This window comes from Cervus canadensis, chromosome 13 (genome assembly GCF_019320065.1).
Source record: "Cervus canadensis isolate Bull #8, Minnesota chromosome 13, ASM1932006v1, whole genome shotgun sequence".
Classification (NCBI taxonomy): domain Eukaryota; kingdom Metazoa; phylum Chordata; class Mammalia; order Artiodactyla; family Cervidae; genus Cervus; species Cervus canadensis.
In genome coordinates, this window is record NC_057398.1 from 35,822,033 (window position 1) to 35,843,492 (window position 21,460).

Below are 21,460 nucleotides of genomic sequence, written 5' to 3' on the forward strand. Positions count from 1 at the left end.
CCTTGTGCCAGCGGCCTCTGCACTCGAGGTCAAGGAAGCTGTGGGTGCAGGGGAGTGGGGTGCCAGGCAGGGGGGGTGCCTGTGTTACCTTGACACCTCTGCCACTGTCTTCGGGGGTGTGCAGGTCTAGCCCCTCTTTGCAGGTATACAGACAGTCAATCACCTTCTTATCTGTGAGCTTCCCAGAACGGATGGTCAAACCAGCCAGATTACCTCGGAAAAACTGGGTCATGCGCAGGTCACCACCTGTGGGACATGAGGGAGGGAAAGCAGAAATTGTGGGGGCGGCCTGGGGCCTCCCGTCTCACTTTTCAATGTGGTGTTACCGGTGGTGGTGGCTTGATGGGTGGACATGCAGGTTAGTTCCTATCAGATCCTGTTAGCCTTGCAGCTGACATGGAAGCACAATGAGGAAATTAAATGGTTTATGATCATGCATGTGGCCCGGAGAAGAGAGGAGCTGGTGGTGATTGGGGGGGGGGGGGAGTCCCTCACCAGAAGCCCAGAGGTCCCATGACTGCCACCACTCGTGTGGCCACTCCCCAGTAAGGGTGGCCCATGCTGCACTGGTCACCATGGCACACGAGTGACATCTAACTGGTGCCAGTCTCTTCAACCACTGCCTTCTCAATCAGCTGGATCAGATGCTGGGCTGCCTTTTAAAAATTTATTTATTTTTGGCTGCACCATGTGGATGCAAGATCTTAGTTCCCTGACCAGGAATCACACCCAGGCCCCTGCAGTGAAAACGTTGGGTCCTGACCACTGGACCAAAAGGGAATTCCCCTTGGGTTGCTTTTTTCTAACTGAGCATATTCCCAGAATACATACAAACTCGGGGATGAATACACACAAGCAGGAGTAGAAGATAAAATGAATGTTAAAACCCCACCCTGCACTTAGAAGCCTAGTATCAAGGGCACTCAGATGGCTGTTTCATTGACGCGCAGCAGGCCTGTCGCCAACCACTGAGGACAGCTGAGGAGAGTGAAGATGTTGTAAGAAAAAGCCAGAAAGTGGCCCTTGACAGGTTGTCACAAACAGCCAAAACCAGGAGGTAGTAAACCCTGTTCTTACACTGAAGGAGTAGAGCCCAACTGTCAGCAGCATGTCTCAATCCTGAGAAGGACATTACACGCAACATCACTGCTAGGGATTGAGATCTCTAAGAAACATTACTTAGAATTTATTATCGGGCGGGACAGAATATCTAGACACGAGTCTTTTCCTATCTGGTAGTTCAGACACACAAGAAGCAGGAGGCAGCCTCTCAATCCTGGCCTGTGAGATTTCAGCAGGGCGTCTCAGGCAGTGGGATGGGGTAAGATTTGATGAAGGGGATAAAAGAAACTCTCATTAGTGCCTCGCATGAATGAGTCGTTTGCTCTCACTTCAGCTGGGATCAGCACGGGCAGAAAAGGGAAATCCCATGATGCAATGGGGCAGCACAAGGCAAAGCAGCAGCTCAAGACAGTGTCTGGGACCCAAATGCAACCGGGGTGTCGCATGCGGAATGGGCAATGAATGGAGGTCTCGTCTTTAAATGAAACACAAGAGTGAAACCGTAGGCAAGAGTCCAGGGACCTGCGGAGGCCAGAGGCACAGGCTCAGTTTCATTGTCATTTTCAACTCCTGAATACTCTGTAGAAAAGCAAGACAGACAACATAAAAGGACCAAGGGGTTAGGCTCTTCAAAACTGGACCTTGAAAATTAGTTTCGAAAAGTTACCAAACACAAACACAAAGAGAACACTTCGCCTCTCATCCCTCCTGACACACTCCACGTGGATGAAGCTTGTACCTCCTCACCTGTTACCACCCCAGTGCTTCCTCCCATCCTTTAAAAAAAAAGTTTAAGTGTAGCTGATTTACGAAGTTAATCTCTGTGGTACAGCAAAGTGGTTCAGTCACACACACACAAACACACACCCTCTTTCATATTCTTTTCCATTATGGTTGATCAGAGGATACTGAATATAGTTCTCTGGGCTGTACAGTAGGACCATGATGTTCATCTTTTTCCAGTCTTTTATTTCACCTTTCTACAGCCTCCTTGCCAAAACACAAATTGGATTCAAAATAAGACTGAGTGAAAGCCGTGCGCTCAATTCACTGATCTCCTCAACCTGCCCAGGCAGGACCCAGCCAGACGGCGGCTGACGTTGATGGCAGAGACGGACCCGGTGCAATGGCAGCCCACCTGGACCACAGCACCGGCCTTCCTGGTGGGGAACACATGCGTCAGCATCCAGAGGTTGATACGTAGCAAACGTGTAGGACTTTTTTGAAGGCTCAAAAGGAGTACATAATTGGTTGAGACTTTGACTTGCAAGGGACAGAGGAAGGAAGACATTTTTAACCAGTTTTTCTGAACAGGAAGGGAGTCAGAGATTAGGGAACTTAACCCAGAGAAACATACTCAATCGGTGACGGGCTCAGGGCTCGGGGACAGCAGCTGCGGCTACCCACCAGTGTTCTGGGTCCAGGCACCCACCCACCCGATAAGAGGACAGAGTCTCCACTTTCAAGACTGCTTCCCTGTGTCCACCCCACCTTGCAGAATAGGCCTCTCCACCTTTAGCTTTAGCTGCAGCTGAGTGGGCTCCAGGCCAGGTGTGCACAGGTGAGCCCTGGGGTCCACACAGCTCCTCCGTCCCAACACACAGGTGAGCCCTGGGGCCCACACAGCTCCTCTGTCTTCACAACCCATAGTTAGAACTGATGTTTCTGTTGATGCCATGAGAAGGCCTCCAGCCTAAGTTCCCCATGGTGAATCTGAAAAGGGATCTCAAATCCCCTGAAAGGAAGAAAGGAGATCTTTTTTCCTGTTAACTACAATTTTTAAAAACTTGTGTTTGGTTTGGAGATTTAGGGAGATTTTTCTGGCTGAGGATGCAGAGAGGGCTGAGGTAGAAAGAGATGAGAGAGGGTGAAAGTGACGGCCGACTGACAGCAGAGGCACCAGGACATGAACAGGAAGGCAGAGTGGAATGTGAGGGCTTATTTTAACCCATGCAACAAAGTTCTCAGAATACAAAGTAACACTTAGGTTGGCCCTTGTATTCTTATTCAAGTCTTCGCTGAGAAATTGGGGAAGCTAATATGAAATGAAATTTTAAGAATAACAAAAACTTCCAATATGCCTAATAATTTATTCTTCACTCCTTGGTCTCATGTTCTCATTTCTTACGAACCAGCTGTCACCAGAATTAAATCTGGGAATTCACTGAAGAAGTTCACTGTGAATACTGTCATATTCCTTTTCATTTGAAAGGATCTACAGGAAAATTATGAAATTCAATCCTCCGAAAAGCAGCAACAGTGTCTTGGAAACTGCTGTTCAGTTGCTCAGTCGTGTTGGACTCTGCAACCCCATGGACTGCAGCATGCCAGGTTTCCCTGTCCTTTACCATCTCCCAGAGTTTGCTCAAATGATGTCTTGGAAATTAGGCTCTTACATAAATTTCTAATCTAACTCCAGGTACAACACTTCCACAGAGAAGGAAAAGGAAGGCTGATTTAGCAGGTACATGTGATGATGATGACACCCTGCAGTCACACACGAGAGTCAAGGGCAAGGGTTGGAGGTGGGGCCCCATGAACCTCAATGGCAGACCAGGGGACCCGTGAACTTGGGTGGGAAAAATCACATGCTTATTTTCACTAACTTCCAATATTTAGTTTTCCCTTTCCTTATAAATGTCAGCTACAAACAGGAATATTGGAAGAAACCGTGACTTTGCAAATAGAAATTATGTCCCATCACACCAAAAAGCATTGTTACAAAGCCCCTTGCTATTCTGACTCACAGCAATTAACAGATGTGCCTGATCCTCACATGTAAATAGCGGCACAAATGTTACTACTTCACAAATTAGGGCTTTTAGCACTTTCATAATTGTATGTACTTCAATCTACTTGGTCACCTTTGAAATCTTATGTATTTTATAGATTCATAAGAAATGTATCCTTCTGAGAAGGGATCCTCAGGCTTCCCAGACTACCAGAGGAATCCATGGCACAGAAAAGGTTAACACTCCTCGTTCAGTGGATCAGAGACCCTGGCCTGAGTGCACCAGCTCCAGGGGTTCAAACCCTAGCGCCATGTGATCGGCTGATTAACACGGCTTGCTTCTTTTCTTCATCTCAGTTTTTCAGCTGTGAAATAGGGATAAAAAGAGCTTCTGCCCCACAGATGTATCACTTAGAATTAATGAGATAATGTATGTTAAGCCATCAGCACACAGCCTGCCACTTAGAAAACAAGAATAAGCAGTATCATCTTGCTGGTGATTGTCATCACATCCCATCTCGGTCTTTTGGCAGAGACACCCACAGACTCTTCTCTAGTCCTCACTGAAGTGCTTCTACCAGGTTACCAACCACAAACACTCTGATGTGCCCTCTGGGCCAGAGCAACTCAAACATCTGTGCCTGACTGCTGTTTCTGTGTTTTTGTAAACTTTCCAATGAACAGATTAATTTATAAACAAGTTTCTCAACACACTCTCTCTCTGCACAACACTCCCTCCCAGGCCCTCAGGAAAGATGTTCCCATCCTTCACTGCCTCGAGCATCACAGAGCTGCCCCAGAGCCTTGCACAGCAATGCCCCCGGAAAGGCAACACCAGGCAAAGGAATGAAAAGATAAAGGACAGGACAGCAAGGAATAAGAATACTGAGAAGAGCCTGCTTCTATTAATATCAACACATCAGAGAAAAAGTATTGCTCCCTGAGATTGAGGGGAAAAGGGGTACCCGTGACCGTTACCTTGCCAGCAAGCCCCAACCACGAGCTGGGTTTCGATCTTGGATGGATGAAGTGGGTAATCTTCAGTGACAGAGAAGGGCTCGTGAGGGACACCGTCCACGTAGAGGGTCACACTGGGGATTTCCACGTTGAGGACGTAGTGATGCCATTCCTCGTCACAGACCTGAGGGGCCAAGGGAAGTGTTAGGTGTGTAACACCCTCCTTCCTTCTCACCCTCTCACACAGCTGGACACGAGAACCAATTTCTGTTTTCCTAGAAAGGAAAAGATTTAAGGCAACAACAGGGACTTCCCTGGTGGTCCAGTGGCTAAGACTTCGCCTTCCAATGCAAGGGGTGTGGGTTCCATCCCTCGTCAGGGAACCAAGATCCCACATGCCTTGTGGCCAAAATACCAAAACATAAAACAGAAGCAATATTGTTAACAAATTCAATAAAGACTTAAAAAATGGTCCACATCATCAATAAATAAATAAAAAAGCAACAAAATATGTCTCTTCCCACCATGTCTCACCCAAAGGGCCCAGGTGACAACCACCTCAAGGACATGTCAGACTGGGGGGCAGGGAGGGGTGCTACTTGCCCGTCATGAGACAGGGCTTCAAACGGTGAGCTGCCCAACCCTCTTCTGCCAGGAGCACGACACCAGGGAATTCTAGTATCGGCAGGATGGACACCACTCGGGGGGCTTGCAGTTCCTCTTCTGGATCAAAATGAAAACTACCTCTCGTCTCAGAACGAGGCCCACTGCGCATCATGTGCCTTTCTTTCTCGGTTCAAAGGTGATGGTCTATACAAGTATGAACATAAAGCTCAGGTGGCCAAATTCACCTGAGTTCCTCTCCTATCACTGAGTATCTCCCTTGCTGTCACATGGAGAGTGCTGGTCTGCAGTCTCCGAGGCCCCAGCTGGTCTGGCACTGGCCTGATTTCTGGCTTATATCTTATGCAAGAACAGGGACAAGCAGAGAAGGAGATACTCTGGGATGAAATTTCTAAACATGGCTTTCAAAAAGTTTGCCCAAAGCTTCCCTGGTGGCCCAGTGATAAAGAATCTGCCGACCAATGCTGGAGACATGGGTTCAATTCCTGATGTGATGTGAGAAGCTCCCACATGTGGCAGAGCAACTAGGCCTGTGTGCCACAACTACTGAGCCCATGTGCTGCAACTCCTGAAGCCCACACATCCTAGAGCCCATGCCCTCCAAGAAGAAAGGCCACTGCAATGAGAAGCCCGTGCACCCCAACGGGAGAGTAGACCCTGCTTGCCACAACTACAGAAAAGCCCAAGCAGCAATGAAGCCAAAAATTAAATAAATCATTAATTTTTTTTTAAGTTTGCCCAAGTTTTACCTTTTAGTTCTAAGAAACTGAACCAAGGAGAAATTGAGAGCTTAAACAGGCCAGAAACATCAAAATAAATGAAGACATTACCAAAGATTACTCCCAAAAGAAAAGCAACTGCTTTTGAGCCTGAGGAAAAATTCAAACCTATAACATTGTATATAACATTACTATATACTCATGATATGTGTGTATATAAATGTGTCATCACGTATTTCTAAATAAAGGAATTACACAGTAATTCACTTTTGAGATAGGTAAGATCTTAATTTTAGTTTAAGTCTTTATTTCAAACAAGTTCTATAACAGAAGCTTCTTCAGAAAGTAATTTATAATTACATTCCTAGTTTTACAAATATTACAGGTTTCTAGGGGATTAGCAGAATAACACTATACTTAAATATCAGTAATATTTGGTCAAAGTTCATGAGCATATTCTGAGAAGATAGTAGTCAAGTTCAAGTGTGTCGCTAAGTCGTGTCCGACTCTTGCGACCCCATGGACTGTTGCCCGCCAGGGTCCTATGTCCATGGGATTCTCCAGGCAAGAATACTGGAGTGGGTTGCCATGGCCTCCTCCAGGGGATCTTCCTGACCCAGGGATCGAACCCATGTCTCTTATGTCTCCTGCACTGGCAGGCAGGTTCTTTACCACTAGTGCCACCTGGGACCACTCCAACTACTCACTTTACATCAACAATAGCCTCAAAAAAATTAAAAAAAAAAAACACAAAAAAACAATAGCCTCGCTCCCTTTGAGTCTGTGCTCACTCACTCAGTTGTGTTCGATCCTTTGAAACCCCATGTACTGCAGCCCACCAGGCTTCCCTGTCCATGGAACTCCCCAGGCAAGAAAACTAGAGTGGGTAGCCAGGGGATCTTCCCAACTCAGGAGTTGAACCCATGTCTTCTGCATTGCAGGCAGATTCTTTATCAACTGAGCTACACAGGAAGTGAAGATAGCAGTAGAATTAGTATAATTTTTTAATTTCCTTGAAAACAGGGAGATGAGGAGAGTAAAACCCCAAGCCACAGACAACACCCACGACAATACTGCTGATGAGGTGACTACATGAATGCTGAAACAAGCCAGGTGGGGAAAAGCAGCAGGGTTTCTGATCCAGGAGATACCAGAGGGTGTGAAGCCACATTAAAAAAAAACTTTATGAAGACAACTGAAGGGAGAGTTCAAAACTTAAAGCTAGGGGGAAAAAAAGTCATGCTGATCAACTATCTTTTTTCAAAGTGTAGGAAAGCTAATTTCATGTAAAACTGAGGGTAGGGGAGTAGAAATGATCATGACTCAATTCCACATGAAGTTTTTAAAAGGAAAAGAAAAGAAAACCAAAGGGAATTAATATCTCTTCAGCTAATGAAACCATACCTGAAAGTTATACCTAACAAAAGAGATGAGAACGATGATCTAGTATTTTAAAAACATGCTAAAAGACATTAGGAGAATGATATAAAACAGTAAAAAAACAAGTTCACAATTAAAGTAACTCAGAAACGAGGTGCCAGGATACAGAAATGATTTAAAGGAAAGGGACAGTTACAGTAAAAAAGGCGAAGAATATCAACAAAAGATAAAAGGCGTCCCCAGGGAGGAAAACCAAAGCAATGAAAAAGAACATCGAAAAACTTGCATGAAATACCCAAACATTTGAAGCTAGATACTAAAAGGGAATACCACATATTTGGGAAAACACACCTAAAATCACCAAGACGTATTCATAAAATTAAAAGAAGAGGAAGAGAAAGAAATACATCCTATAATCGTCCAAACAAAAAGACTAAGTATTTTATAAATGAAAGAAAATCAAGTTGTTGTCAGAGTTTAATAGTAACATTTTATGTTAGACCTCAATGGAGAGAGAGATTTTGTGTTCTTAGAAATCTTACATCTGAGCCAGAGATGAGATATCCAGTCAAAGTGACCTTCAGTATAAAGGCCGCAGACAAACTATTAAAACAAGTAAGAAGTTAGGAATTAACTGTTCCCATGAGCCCTTCCTGGGAACACACTTCCTACCACCCAAGTGACCAGAAAACAAATGCCACAAGGATTGTGACATTGACCACTGATGGCTGCTTACATCACGAAGAGAAAAAACCAGACCCAGGGCTTAAACAGATCAGAAACATTAAACCCCATTCTAATCAAGTCTTTAGAGCCCACTCCCAATGTACAGGGTATAAAGAAAAGAGAGGAGGGACTTCCTGGGTGCTCCAGTGGTTAAGAATCTGCCTTCCAATGCAGGGGATGCAAGTTCGATCCCTGGTCAGGGAACTAAGCCCACATGCCTCAACTAGAGAGAAGCCCACGCACTCAACAAAGAGCGCAGACGCTGCAACTAAGACCCAACACAGCCGTAAGGAGGTAGACAGATGGATAGATAAATAAACATCTTTAAAAGGAGGAGACGACAGAGGAGCATGTTACATTACACCACAGGGAAGCAACCAGTCAAATCTAAACTCTTGAAACCTACTGAACTAAAGCCTGATTTTATTACCAAATGAATTCCAAGGGAGAAGAGGAGAGTCTATAGATTAAAATAAACTCAAAAAGTCTATCAGAAAATCCCAGTGTATGGCCTCTTACTGGATCCTGATGCAAACAAACAAAACTGTAAACACAAAAACACCAATGAAACAATCTGAACACTGGATGGATACTGAAAAATTATTAACAGTGGAGGTAACAATCAAATAAGACTGACCAAGAGCTGATAATTGCTGAACCCAACTGAAGGGTGCGTGGAGTTGCTCCTTATACTAATCTGTCCACTTTTACCTATGTCTAAAATTTTCCATGATGAAGTTTCAAAAACATGTAAACAGAAGAAAGGAAACCTTGGGACGCCCCTGGCAGTCCAGTGGTTAGGACTCTGTTCTTCCACTGCAGGGGGCATGGGTTTGATCCCTGGCTGGGGAACTAAGATCCCCCCATGCCGTGGGGTGCAGTCAAAATTTTTTTTATTTAAAAGAAAGGAAGAAACTAAATATATAAATGCAGACTATGGTTACGAAAACAGAACTATACTTAAAATGTCTACCTATGCTGCAAAAAATTTTTTCTGGATACCTTTCTTAGTATCTTGAAAAAATTTGACAGTGGTGTCCGAGAAAGAAATGATCTAGGTAAAGAAAAATGACAACAGTCAGAGATGAATGCTGTCACCTGGACAGTGACCTCATCTTTCTACCACCACACATTTTTTTCCTCTCATATGGGCTCTTATGTATGTATCTTGTAATAGTTTCAGACAATGTTATATTTCACCAACTATAAGCACATATATAACACTATGTCTGCTCATATCTACTAACTCCAGGAGACAGATAATTTAAGCCCAGGCCAAAGGTTTCCTTTTTGTACCAACTCTAAATCATGAGACAAAACAACCTGCTGTGATTGTAATGGAAAGGCTTTCTCAGTTCACAGCATCTCCTCGTTTCTTATAATGCATTGATTCTTTGCACATGACACTTGCTTTTTTACCACTGCAACTTCTAGGAAATCAGCCTTGCAAAGATATGACATCATCACAAGAAGTATAATATGATCTAACGCCAAAACTGTAAACTCCCAAGACCTAGCAATTCATGTGATGTCTGAAAGATGTCAAGACTGCTGGTTCCTTGAAAATTTAAAATATTGTATCCCTAAATTTGCTGAGGCATCCAGAGTCCTGGGCACAATTTGGGAGCCAAGGACTTAGACAATGAATAAACAAATACAAGGAGCTCAATTTTTAAGTAAGTGCTGCTTATCTCAATAAATTATAACACAGCATTTTGTATTTGAAACATGCTATTTCTTTATATAGGCACACCTTGGAGATATCACAGGTTTGGCTCCAGACCACAGCAATGAATCAAATATCACAAGAAAGTGAGTCACATGAATTTTTTTGGTTTCCCAAAGCATAAAAAGTTATGTTTACACTATACTATAGTCTATTGAGTGCACAACTGCATCACGTCTAAAAAATAACTGTGTCTGTGTGTGTTTTAGTCGCTTACTCGTGTCTGACTCTTTGCGACCACGTGGACTATACACTGCCAGGATCCCCTGTCCATGGAATTCTCCAGGTGAAAATACTGGAGTGGGTTGCCATGCCCTCCTCCAGGGGATCTTGCCCGACCCTGGGATCAAAGCCAGGTCTCCTGTATTTCAGACAGATTCTTTACTATCTGAGCCACCAGGGAAGCCCAATTTAAAAATACTTTACTAAAAACTGTACTATCATCTGAAAATGCTGAGGACTTCCAGGGCATCATCCAGTGGTTAAGACTCCATGCTCTTAGTGCAGGTGCCGGGGTAGGGGGACACAGGTTTGGTTCCTGGTTCGGGAACGAAGAACCTGCATGCTGCAGAGTATGCCCCCCCAAAAAAACCCAATATCTGAGGAGTACAATAAAATAAGGTATGCCTATATTAATATTTTATGTACAAAATACACACATGTTAAAAAACAAAGTCTTTCAATGTGAAGGAGTTCAATGGATTTAATGTGTTATCCTTTACCCACAGACACAGAAACTGTAAAACCTTCAATACACCCTGCCCATAAATAGTTGGTCCCGTGCAAGGTTTCATTGCCCCATCTACTCTCTCTGAAAAAAAATACTATCAGTGAGTCTTCCATTCCCTCACCTGACTCAGCTTCCAGTGGAACTCTGCAGGTTTGTATTTCTTCTCTTCTGAAGGATCCTGACGGAGGAGAAAAACCAGCCGGCAGCCGTGGACATAGAATGAGTAATGGTGTCGGTTCATCTCTGCAGAGAGAAATTCTATTGGTAAACCATCAGCTTAACTCACTACTCACCAGGCAGCTTTTGCAGAAACTAACACCTGTGCCCAGCCATTTTTATTCTGGCTGGCCAAAAATTAATTCTGTTATTCACTAACACTTTGTGGGTTATTACATTCAATAGTTACACCTGACACATCTGTAAATCTTCTCCAGCACCATGAGTTTCATTTTCACTTTTTGCATGAGAATTAATCACTAAGGTAAGGTTTTTTGTCTTTTTGTTAGTTGAATATTCACAACATCTGAAGTATAACTATATTCTGAAGAACTACCATCTTATGAGACTCCAGTATACATGTCACTCGGACAATTAGAGAAAGTGTCTGCATAAAATTCACCAAAGAATTCTTTTTCACTCAAAATTTCATTATGCATCATTTTAAAAAAAATTTAGGGTAATAAACTTGTGTTTACAATATACACAAGGTTGGAACAAAAACCTAACAGCAAAATGTGAATAACAACAATCGTTAAGTTGTGCAGTGAATCCCTGATCAATTTTAAGTTCTAACAACTTAACACAGTGATGTTAATCATATCACTCTCTGAAAACGTGCGTCTCTAGTCAATAATGTGTTAAGACCCAAAGGAGAAACAAAAGCTGTTATTTCTTCAATGGATTTTGAAGACAGTTTTACCAGCATAAATGAACTCTCCAGGGTGGGCCAAGGCAGGGTTAGGAACAGATACACTTGGGTTTGGGGCTTCCCAGGTGGCACTAGCGGTCAAGAACCTGCCTGGAAATGCAGGAGATGTAAGAGCTGCAGGTTCAATCTCTGGGTTGGGAAGATCCCCTGGATGAGGACACAGCAACCCACTTCAGTATGCCTATCTGGAGAATCCCACGGACAAAGGAGCCTGGAGGGCTGCAGTCCATAGGGTCATATAGAGTTGACATGACTGAAGTGACTAAGCATGCACACATGCATGCAAACATGCACACTTGGGCTTTACTGAGAAGTGGGGCCTGATCCACTGAGTAAAACTAACAAATGCCTAGATACCAGTTCCAGATCTTGAGCAGAGAACCATGAGTGTCACCAACAGCCTGTGGGAGCCTTTAGGGTTAGAATAAGGTGCCGGCTCCAGGCTCCACTGCAAGGATGTCCCTTACAGCGAAGCTCACCTACCTGTTTTGTCTGAGCTGCAAAGAATCGTCTCCTTCTTCTTGCCAAATGGCCCATGCCTCATCCACACAGAGACTGTAAAGGGCTCCTTGGGGTTGACAGAGACGATGCCGTCTGGGACCCTCACTGCCTGAGTGCCGTTGAACTCGAAGACCTGGTCGCTGTCATGGCCGTTGTCCGTGGGAAGGCCGATGGTCCAGTTCCAGGAGCCTCCTGGGGAAGGCAGCAGCTCAGCCGTGCCAGACGCAGCACCTGAAGCAACACAGTGATGCTTATTGTGCACTGTGTGATGAACTCAAATGGGATAAGCATTTCAAGGCCCATGAGGTACAGTCTTTATTTTAAAATTACTGTTGAAACATAGTTAACTTACAATGTTGTGCTAATTTGAGGTACACAGCAAAGTGATTCAGTTATACACATACATATTCTTTTCTTACATTCTTTTTCACTATAGGTTGGTATAAGATATTAAGTAGAGTTCCCTGTGCTACATAGTAGGTCCTTGTTGTTTATCTTTTTCATAAATAGGAGTGTGTATATGTCAATCCTCTGCCCTTTCCCCTTTGAAAAGCATAAGTTTGTTTTCTACTTTTATGCATCTATTTTGTAAATAAATTCATTTGTATCTTTTTTTTTTTCTTCTTAGGTTCCACATATAAGTGATATCATATGACATTCATCTTTCTCTGTCTGGCTTACTTCACTTAGTTTGAGAATCTCTAGGTCCACCCATGTTGCTGCAAATGGCATTATCTCATTCTTTTTCATGGCTAAGTAATATCACACACACACACACACACTCTCTTTATCCATTCATCAGTTGATGGACACATAAGTTGCTTCCATGTCTTGACTATTGTAAACAGTGTTGCTCTGAACACTGAGGCACATGTATTAAGGTACTGTATTTATCTTAATGGTTAAACAGTTTGCTAATTCAGTTTTCTTTTCCTCAAAACTAAGGGTTTTTATTACTGAAAAGATTAAAAAATAACAACCATGGTTATTATCTTCAAAAAAAAAAAAAGAAGGAAAAGAGGGGTTTTAACTTTTAAAACCTGTGAATCACTATGCTGTACAGCAACTATACTTTAATAAAAAAAGAAAAAAAAAAAAAAGAAGAAGAAACATTACTTGTGATTTCACCCCACTGTATACACTGCTAACATTTGGGTATAAACACTTCCAGTCCTTTCCTTATGAATATACACGTATTATTAAAATATGTATAACACGTATGAAAATATATTATAAAAATAGAGTCCTACTATGTACTTACACATATGACCATAGTCTAAAGCACAATTTAAAATGTCTGAACAGCACTTTATTGTATAGAATTTGTACAATAATTTATTTAACTGATCTGTTCCTATGCACAGAGTCGCCTCCAATTCCTTTCTGTGATAAACCTTGCCTCAACGAGGACCTCTGTGTGTCTCCATGATTATTCCCTTAGGATAAATTCCTAGAAACGGGATACTAAGCCAGAGAACATGAGACATTTTCACAACTGTTGTTAAACATTGCCAGGCTCAATTTTTTTTTAATTCATCCACAGAGAATTCCGCAACCTCTCCCAGCTGCTGGGCCCTTGACTTTCCTATTCCTAGGAGCAGCAGCACTAGGCTGGAACAAACTGGTCTTTCAAGTATCATCCGATCTCAGTCCAAATCCAAGTTCAGGCTCTTCCTAAAAGTCTGAAGTGACTCAGCCTCCCTCAGTCTCAACTGGTTCCTCTGGAAAGATGAGGAATAACTCCACTGCCTTTGTGGCCCTGATGGGACGATAAATAAATAATAACACATGTGCAAGTACCTAGTGTATAGGAAGCACTCGGACAGGAAATTCTTTCTACCTTTGAACTGTTCTGCTGAGAAAATGCTTATTTAATATCATACAAATAATGGCAGCAGCAATATGGATGAAGCAAGAGACCATTGTACCCAGTGAAGTTAAGTCAGGAGAGAAGGAGAAATATCCTGACACCCCTTATATAGGGAATCTTAAAAGAAATGATACAAATGAACTTACTTGCAAAACAGATACAGACTCACAGACTTAAGAGAAGGAACCTATGGTTGCCAGGGGTGATGAATTGGGTGGGCAGGTGGGGGGGATAGTCAGGAAGTCTGGGGTTGACAATGCTATTTTTAAAGTGGATAACCAACAAGGACCTACTGTATAGCCCAGAGAACTCTGCTCAATGCTATGTGGCGGCCTGGAGGGCAGGGGAGTTTGGGGAAGAATGGATACAGATATGTGTATGGCTAAGTCCCTTTGCTGTTCACCTGAAACTATCACAACATTGTTTGTTAACTGGCTACACCCTAGTACAAAATAAGAAGTTTTAAAAAATAAAAAGCAAAAGAAGAAGAATGGCTTTATGAGAAAGCATGGTTTTTACATTATACTTACATAATTTAAAATAGAAAGTACTCCAAACCTCTTCACTTACACATTTTTAGGTACCTGATTATGAGAATTTGGACTCATGGTCAGACACCCAAGTATATTCAGCACAGGGATGAACCAACAGAGAATATACTTTTTCCCTGTTGCTTCTTCTTCATATGACAATTTCCAATGATGTAAGAAAACTGGTTGCTCAAGTCCATTATCACTTAGTGAAGAGACAGGTGAGCATCAGAAAACGCTACCTCCAAAGCTCTTACTGAGCAGCTCCTGGAACACAAGAGGCCCTTCTGATCATCAAGAAGCAATTTAAGTTAGTGGTGTTCTGGGACTTCCCTGGCGATCCAATGGTTAACACACCATGCTTCCACTGCAGGGGGCACAGGTTCAGTCCCTGGTCCGGGAACTAAGATCCCCTGTGCTAAGCAGCGTGGCCAGAACATAACATAAACAAGTTACTGGTGTTCTACCACCAGCTGCATGAAAGATTCTTCCTCAGCATTTTCCCTGAGAGGTATCCATACCTCTCCTCTACCTGACTTAGATAAACCCGAAAAATACCCAGACTGGTGGTGAAGATGGAGAAAAAGCCTTGGGTCAAATTCGTGACCATTCTGTGTTCCACCTGCTCCACACCTTGTTTGTGGGACACAAAGACTACATATTCAATGCAGGTTTAGTTTTCATTTCCTACTTCACGTTTGCCAAAAGCTATCACATTACCTAGTTTTTTTCTTTAGTCCTTAATCATTTCATTTCATTTAAAGCACACTCCTTACAGAACCCTTATTTGGATGATTCCCAACGTATGTTAGAGAAAGACATGCTTGAAATCAGTGGGTCTTAAGGTAGCACACGCACACACCCTTCTGAACGGGTGTTTGGGGTCGGGTTCCTCTCTCGCCTCCTTACCGCAGAGCCGGTGAAGTGACTTCTCAGAGTAGGTGTCACGGTCACAGCCCTTCCCGATGTGGCTGGTCTCCAGCTCCACCACCACCTGCACCGAGGCCACCGGCTCATCACACGTTTCCAGGTGGACATTCGGAAAGAGTGTCAGGGCGCCGGTGCCAGGCTCGTATTCCACCCTGTTGTTCCATCCTGTGTGGGCCCACAGGGAGGGTGGGGTGGAGGGGAGAGGAGGAACACTCCCGTTAGGTCTCCATGGTGGACAGACTTTCGGAGCAGGTGCGAGAGCAGCAGAGAGAGGAAGGCTCACCTTGCCACCCAGGGGTGCAGGTGGGCTTGATGCTGATCTTCACCAACACATCTTCTGCCGCTCTTTTCTTCCCGCAGTCATAGGCCGTGACAGTCAGCTTGTACTGGTGCTCTTTAGCATAGTTCAGCTTCTCTGTGTTTTTTATGTAACCTTCCAAAGGGAAAAACGACAGTGAGAACCCAAACCCATTCCGTCTCCCTCCTCCTGATTTTTCTTAAATTGAAGCACAGCTGATGTACAATACTGTGTCAGTTTCCAGTGTACAGCAAAGTGAGTCATGTATATATACACTTTTTTCCAGATTATTTTCAAACCCATGTTGTGTTTTACTTCCGTTGTCCTATGCTGAAACACAAAATGCACATGCTTTCAGCCCTGGAAGTACTAACACAGAAATAAACTGATGCTTCAGATAATTAACACTCAGTTTGGCTTTCCTGAGCTTGAACACACACTAAATCCACCTTGAAAGATTGTTTAAGCAGAAAAATGAGTCTACAGAATTCAGCCTCCATTTATTCTTACAGCTGTATTTGATTTTATATTTAAGATTTCATATTTAAGGGCTTCCCTGGTGGCTCAGTGGTAAAGGAGACACAGGCTCGATCCCTGGGTCGGAAAGATGCCCTGGAGAAGGGAATGGCAACCCACTCCAGTGTTCCTGCCTGGGAAATCCCACAGAGGAGCCTGGCAGGCTACAGTCCATGGGGTCACAGAGTCAGACATGACTCAGCGACTAAACAACAACAAGATAACGTGTAAAAGCATAAATAGACAAAATAATCCAAGTATTTCATATATTAAATACGAGATGGAACTGCATTAAATACTTTCTGCTAAAAGATTTACTTTGTTAGAGCGACTTCCTACCCTCGCCAAGCAGAAGAGAAGCCTGCTTTCTGAACATGAGTACAGATATCTGCAAAGTGTTTGCATCATGTCCATCATTTCATTGAAGATTCTGGACTGTGTGTTAACAATGGAGACACCACAGCATCATCAAGAAGCCATAACCCAATAAAGAAGCTGAGCTCCAGACTAAGTTAATACTGTTCAATTACTAAGGATGGAGGCGGGGCTGGCAGTGAGGTATCAACTTCATTTTCAAGATGAGGCAGAAGATTCCAATCTGATGGAGAACAGAAAATGAGGCGGATTGAGAAGCAGTCTTGTTTAGATGCAAGCTGGCTGAAAAGTAGGGAGATGATAAAATAAAATCACCTTAAGCAGTGGATTTTTATTAGATTTTGGTGGGAAAGGAAAAAAAGGATCATCCTAAAAGAGAACACAAAACTTTGGTGTCAGAAAACAGGCTTTCAGGGAACAGAGTAAAAATTTAAACGTAATCTAAACAGATATTTCTCCAAAGACATACAGATGGCCAAAAGGCACCTGTATGAAAAGATGCGCAACAAGGCTAACTATTAGAGAAATGTAAATCAAAATTACAATGAGGTAGGGAATTCTCAGGTGTTCCAGTGGCTAGGACTCCGAGCTTCTCTGCACGGAGCAGGAGTTCAGTTCCTGGTCAGGCAACTAAGATCCCACAAGCCACTCGGCATGGACCACCCCACACACACACACACACACTTGAGGCACTGTGCTGTACACCTAAAACTAACACAACATGTAAACCAACTATCCTTCAATTAAAAAAAAACTTAAGCGTGAAACAGACACACCAAGTTAGGTCTTGCTATGGACTGAATGTGTGTGTCCTCCCAAATTCTTACACTTGAAGTTGTGACTCTCATGGTGATGTATTAGGAGGTGGGGCCTTTGGGAGGTGATGAGCTTTAGGTGAGCTCACAAGGGTGGAGCCCTCAAGAAGGGAAAATGTCCTTACAAGAGAAAGAAACTAGAGCTTTCTCCCTGCCATGTGGGGACGCACGAGAAGCAGGTCCTCACCAACACTGAACTGCTGAGCGCTCTGTCCTGGACTTCCCAGCCTCCAGAACTGTGAGAAGCAAGTGTCCGTCACTTTGTGTTTGTGGTGTTTGGTGAGAGCAGCCTGAATGGACTGACTGTGAGTTTCACTAAAGTGCAGACAAAGCTTGGGCTTGAAGCCAACTGGTGTACAGGGGGCTGCCTGCCTCATCTCCCCCTCGGGGAGGAATGCGCCCGCTTCTGGGTTCTCACCATCTTTGTCGACGGTGAATGGCACATCCGGGGTGACGATCTCATAGCTGCAGATTTGGCTGAACTGGGGGGAGCAGTCTGCGTCCACCGCCTCCACCCTCAAGATGCTGTCGTACTGCTTCCCCTCCACCACTGTGGCTTTGTAGGACTTCTCCTTGAACACGGGCGCATATTCATTGACGTCGTTCACCTGAATGTGGACAGTTGCTCTGGAAGAAGGGGGAGGAAAAAAGCTGTCAGTTTTGCTTTTTTGTATTCTTACCCCAAGAATAAACTTCTGCCCTATGGTTAAATTTCCTTTTTTTCCAATATCTTGTTTTGTTAAATTCTATGATGGAGATGAAAATTAAACTGCTCACTGTTTTCAATTTAGCGTGGGGACAACAGAAAGTTAAAAAAGAATTTGGGTTGATGCTACAAAGTCCTACCAAGTAAGGCAGCTGGTAAATAAGAGACTTGAGAGACTTCCCTGGTGGTTCAGTGGTTAAGACTCTGTGCTTTCAATGCAGGCAGCACAGGTTCAATCCCTGGTTGGGGAACTAAGATCCCGTACACTGCATGGAGCAGTCAAAAAACACAAAACAGAGAGATTTGGGATTTTCTTGACAATGTAGGCAGGGCACACACAAGGGAGGTAACTATATACCAGATATCTGTTTGTGCTCAACCCAGGAAGTTAAAAGTATTTTGTTACAAAATCTGGAAAAAAAAAATTAGGAAGTAGAGGTAAAAAGCAGAGATAGAAAATGGGAAATTATGAGCATTAAAACAAGTTTTATCCTGCTTAAAAGGAACAGAGAGCATCAGTAAACCACTGCTGGGATATCATCCACCACTGACCAACAAATGAAAGACTTCAACTTGCCCTCCCTCATCAACCACATTCCGTCTCCCCAGTGTGGGCACAAGAAAACTAAGCCATCATCAGACCAAGCTACTGAAAACCATCAGTCTCAAGTGCTACTTGACCAGGGCATGTTTCTGACAGACAAGGTCCCTGACTGAAACAAGGTCTTTGTCAAGGAAAACAGTAACATCGCACTTTGTAAAAAGGATGAGGCATGATTCACTGGCATACAGCACTCCAACTATTCACCGAGACCCTCCCCACCCCAATGGTACCTGTCCAGCCTGACCCTCACAATGGGATATGTGACATCACCTCACCCACGGAGCTTCTTTCTTTAACCAATACAGTAAGTAGAAACTGATACTTGGAAAAGTTAAATTTGCCTAATGCCGAGGGACTAGTAAATGGTGGAGAAAAGACCCTAGAAAAAGACTAAATCTAGGTCTTGTCCAATCGTCTCCACGACACCAGTAGTTCTCAACTGGTAGGAAGCATGTGAATACACCCAGGATTGGGGGCAGAAGTAAGCTTTCTTTCACCGGCTCAAATGCATTTCATGCATTTGAAATTTATGGAAATTAAAATTTATGGAAAAAATATATATATAAACATAACAAAAGAATATCTTCCTCCAGGAAAAGTGGGCTTGTTGAATTTTCAATGGAAGGCCCTAGTATTTTTACTAGAGTACCTGGTAGAATAAAATTACTCATTCATTTACTCAACATCTAACAAGTATCAAACACTTGCTGGGAGCCATACACAAGGGTAAACACACAGGATTCCTGCCCTCAAAGAGCTGACAATCTCAATGGGGACAATCAGAAACTATCCTCTGCCTTGTGTTTCAAAACTGGAAGTCGTGGGACTTCCTTGGCAGTACAGTGGCTAAGACTCTGCGCTCACAATGCAGGGAGCCGGGGTTCAATCCCTGGTCAGGGAACCAGATCCTACATGCCACACTAAGGGTTAGCATGCCACAGCTAAGACCTGGCAAAGCCAAATAAATAAATATTTTAAAAGCAAACAAACAAAAGCAGTAAGTTTTGGGACAGTGGCAACAGTCACCGTTTTCCTTACACACACACACACTCTGTCCCACTCACTCACTTATGAGATTTTTTCACGTTGGCCCCGTCTGGCCCCCTCCCGCAGTCATAGGCCTGGATGGTGAACGTGTAGTCCTTCTGAAGCTCGCAGTCCAGCTTCTCCGTGGAGCGAATGACCCCCTCGCCAGTGGATTTATCCACCACCACTGCATCAAAGGGCACATTCTGTCCGTGAACCTTAAATCCACAAATCTCACCTGGGGAGTCAAAGCGGCATGGGTTAGGATTTCTGCCACACAAACCCAGGGTGCGCTCCCCTCCTCCCCTAAAGAAAATAAACAACAACAATTCGGCAGCCAGGGGTTGGGGGGGAGGGTCTGTGGACAAAGCGAGGGCGCTTGTGCTTTCACAGGGGGTAAGTTCTGGGGGCTTTAGTAAAAAGAAGCATGTTCTGGCTTTCCAAGCAACTTGTTTAACTTTGCATCCATTCATGCAGGAATACAAAAGAGAGAAAGAGAAAACATAGACAGGCATTTCACAGGAGTACTTAGGAGAGCTCCGGGGTCAAGTAGTTTCATTAGCAAAAAGCCAAGGCCTGGTAACACAGAGGAGCTGCCCAGGGACCTGGGAGGGCCGGGCCGTGGTTTTGATTTGGACCAGAGAGGAGGCTAAAAGGCACAGTTAAGTGTTGAGAAAGGAAGAAGCGTGAGGCATAGGTTCAGCACCAGAATTACAGAAGGTCTGTCCAAAAAAAAAAAAAAAAATCTAAGAAACAAGTCTTCCTGTGCAATGAGCCTGGCTAAAATTAGGGAATCAAAGCAAACTACTAAATGAGAAAAAGGTAGAAATACCAACTTTTCAGGCATCCATTTCAACAGCTACCATCTACGATTGAGATATTGTCTCCATTCTGGGGAGGGATGTGCTAGACTGCCCTTGGTTTTGGACTGTGTCCTATCAGACCTGAAGAAAAAGCCTGCCTGGGAGTGGAAGTGCACCCAAGTTCGTTTATGAGCTTCACTGGGAGTTAAAGCGTAGGTCTCCATTCTGGCCCAGGGGAGAACACACATAAACATTCTGATGCATGTAAAAACAAAACTTCCAAAATTACAACAAGCAGAAAATGGTTACATAGTGAATCTCTCAGATCCAATTTTTTAAAAAAGAATAGGATTATCCATATAGTTCAAATGGATGTCTGATTTCCAGATATTTCTAACCAAGGGTTTGGTTACATACAATTTCCATCAATAGACTTAAAAAATAGAAACAAAGTGGGAGAATAAATAGGGGGAAAAGAGCATGACAGTTTCTTCTGTTTGAGGGCTGATTCCCAATTTCATAAACATAGTTAGTGGGTTAATGTTCATAAGAGGGATAGAAAGAACCCTTTATCACCTTCTTTGGTGACTGTCACCTCAAAACTCTCTAAAGGGAGAAAAGATAAACCCATGTCAGTAATACAGGAAAGAACGAACTCGAAACAATAAGAAAAAAAAAAAAAGTCAAAGATGCACATATTACATAGAAAAGCTTGACATCATTTAACAATACACTCAGTAGCCAGTGGCTAAAATTGTTAGAGCAAAACTGAACCTTCAAGGACAAAATGTCTCTTTGCAGCCACTTACCACAGAGGAACTAGCCTAGGGATGAAATACTGCTGTAAAGTCTCCTCACACCCACAGGGGCCATGGGGCTCTCTCTTTTCAGGAATACTTGAAT

The 21,460-nt window shown here is 43.5% G+C and overlaps 1 protein-coding gene across 6 annotated transcripts in view; it reads right to left on the minus strand.

The window, feature by feature from the left end:
• Positions 1–21,460, minus strand: part of CLSTN1 (calsyntenin 1) — a 76,813-nt gene that overhangs the window by 6,310 nt on the left and 49,043 nt on the right. The window contains exons 3-12 of one of the 6 annotated variants that reach the window (XM_043484612.1): positions 21,134–21,163; positions 19,797–19,992; positions 17,837–18,045; positions 15,698–15,847; positions 15,394–15,579; positions 12,067–12,315; positions 10,777–10,898; positions 4,772–4,934; positions 1,585–1,641; positions 89–246 (exon numbers count right to left, since the gene is read on the minus strand). In XM_043484612.1, the coding sequence (XP_043340547.1) occupies positions 89–246; positions 1,585–1,641; positions 4,772–4,934; positions 10,777–10,898; positions 12,067–12,315; positions 15,394–15,579; positions 15,698–15,847; positions 17,837–18,045; positions 19,797–19,992; positions 21,134–21,163 (1,520 nt within the window). Of the gene's footprint in view, positions 1–88; positions 247–1,563; positions 1,642–4,771; positions 4,935–10,776; positions 10,899–12,066; positions 12,316–15,393; positions 15,580–15,697; positions 15,848–17,836; positions 18,046–19,796; positions 19,993–21,133; positions 21,164–21,460 lie in introns of all 6 variants that reach the window. The other 5 variants (XM_043484611.1, XM_043484613.1, XM_043484615.1 and 2 more) reach the window with 5 other exon arrangements.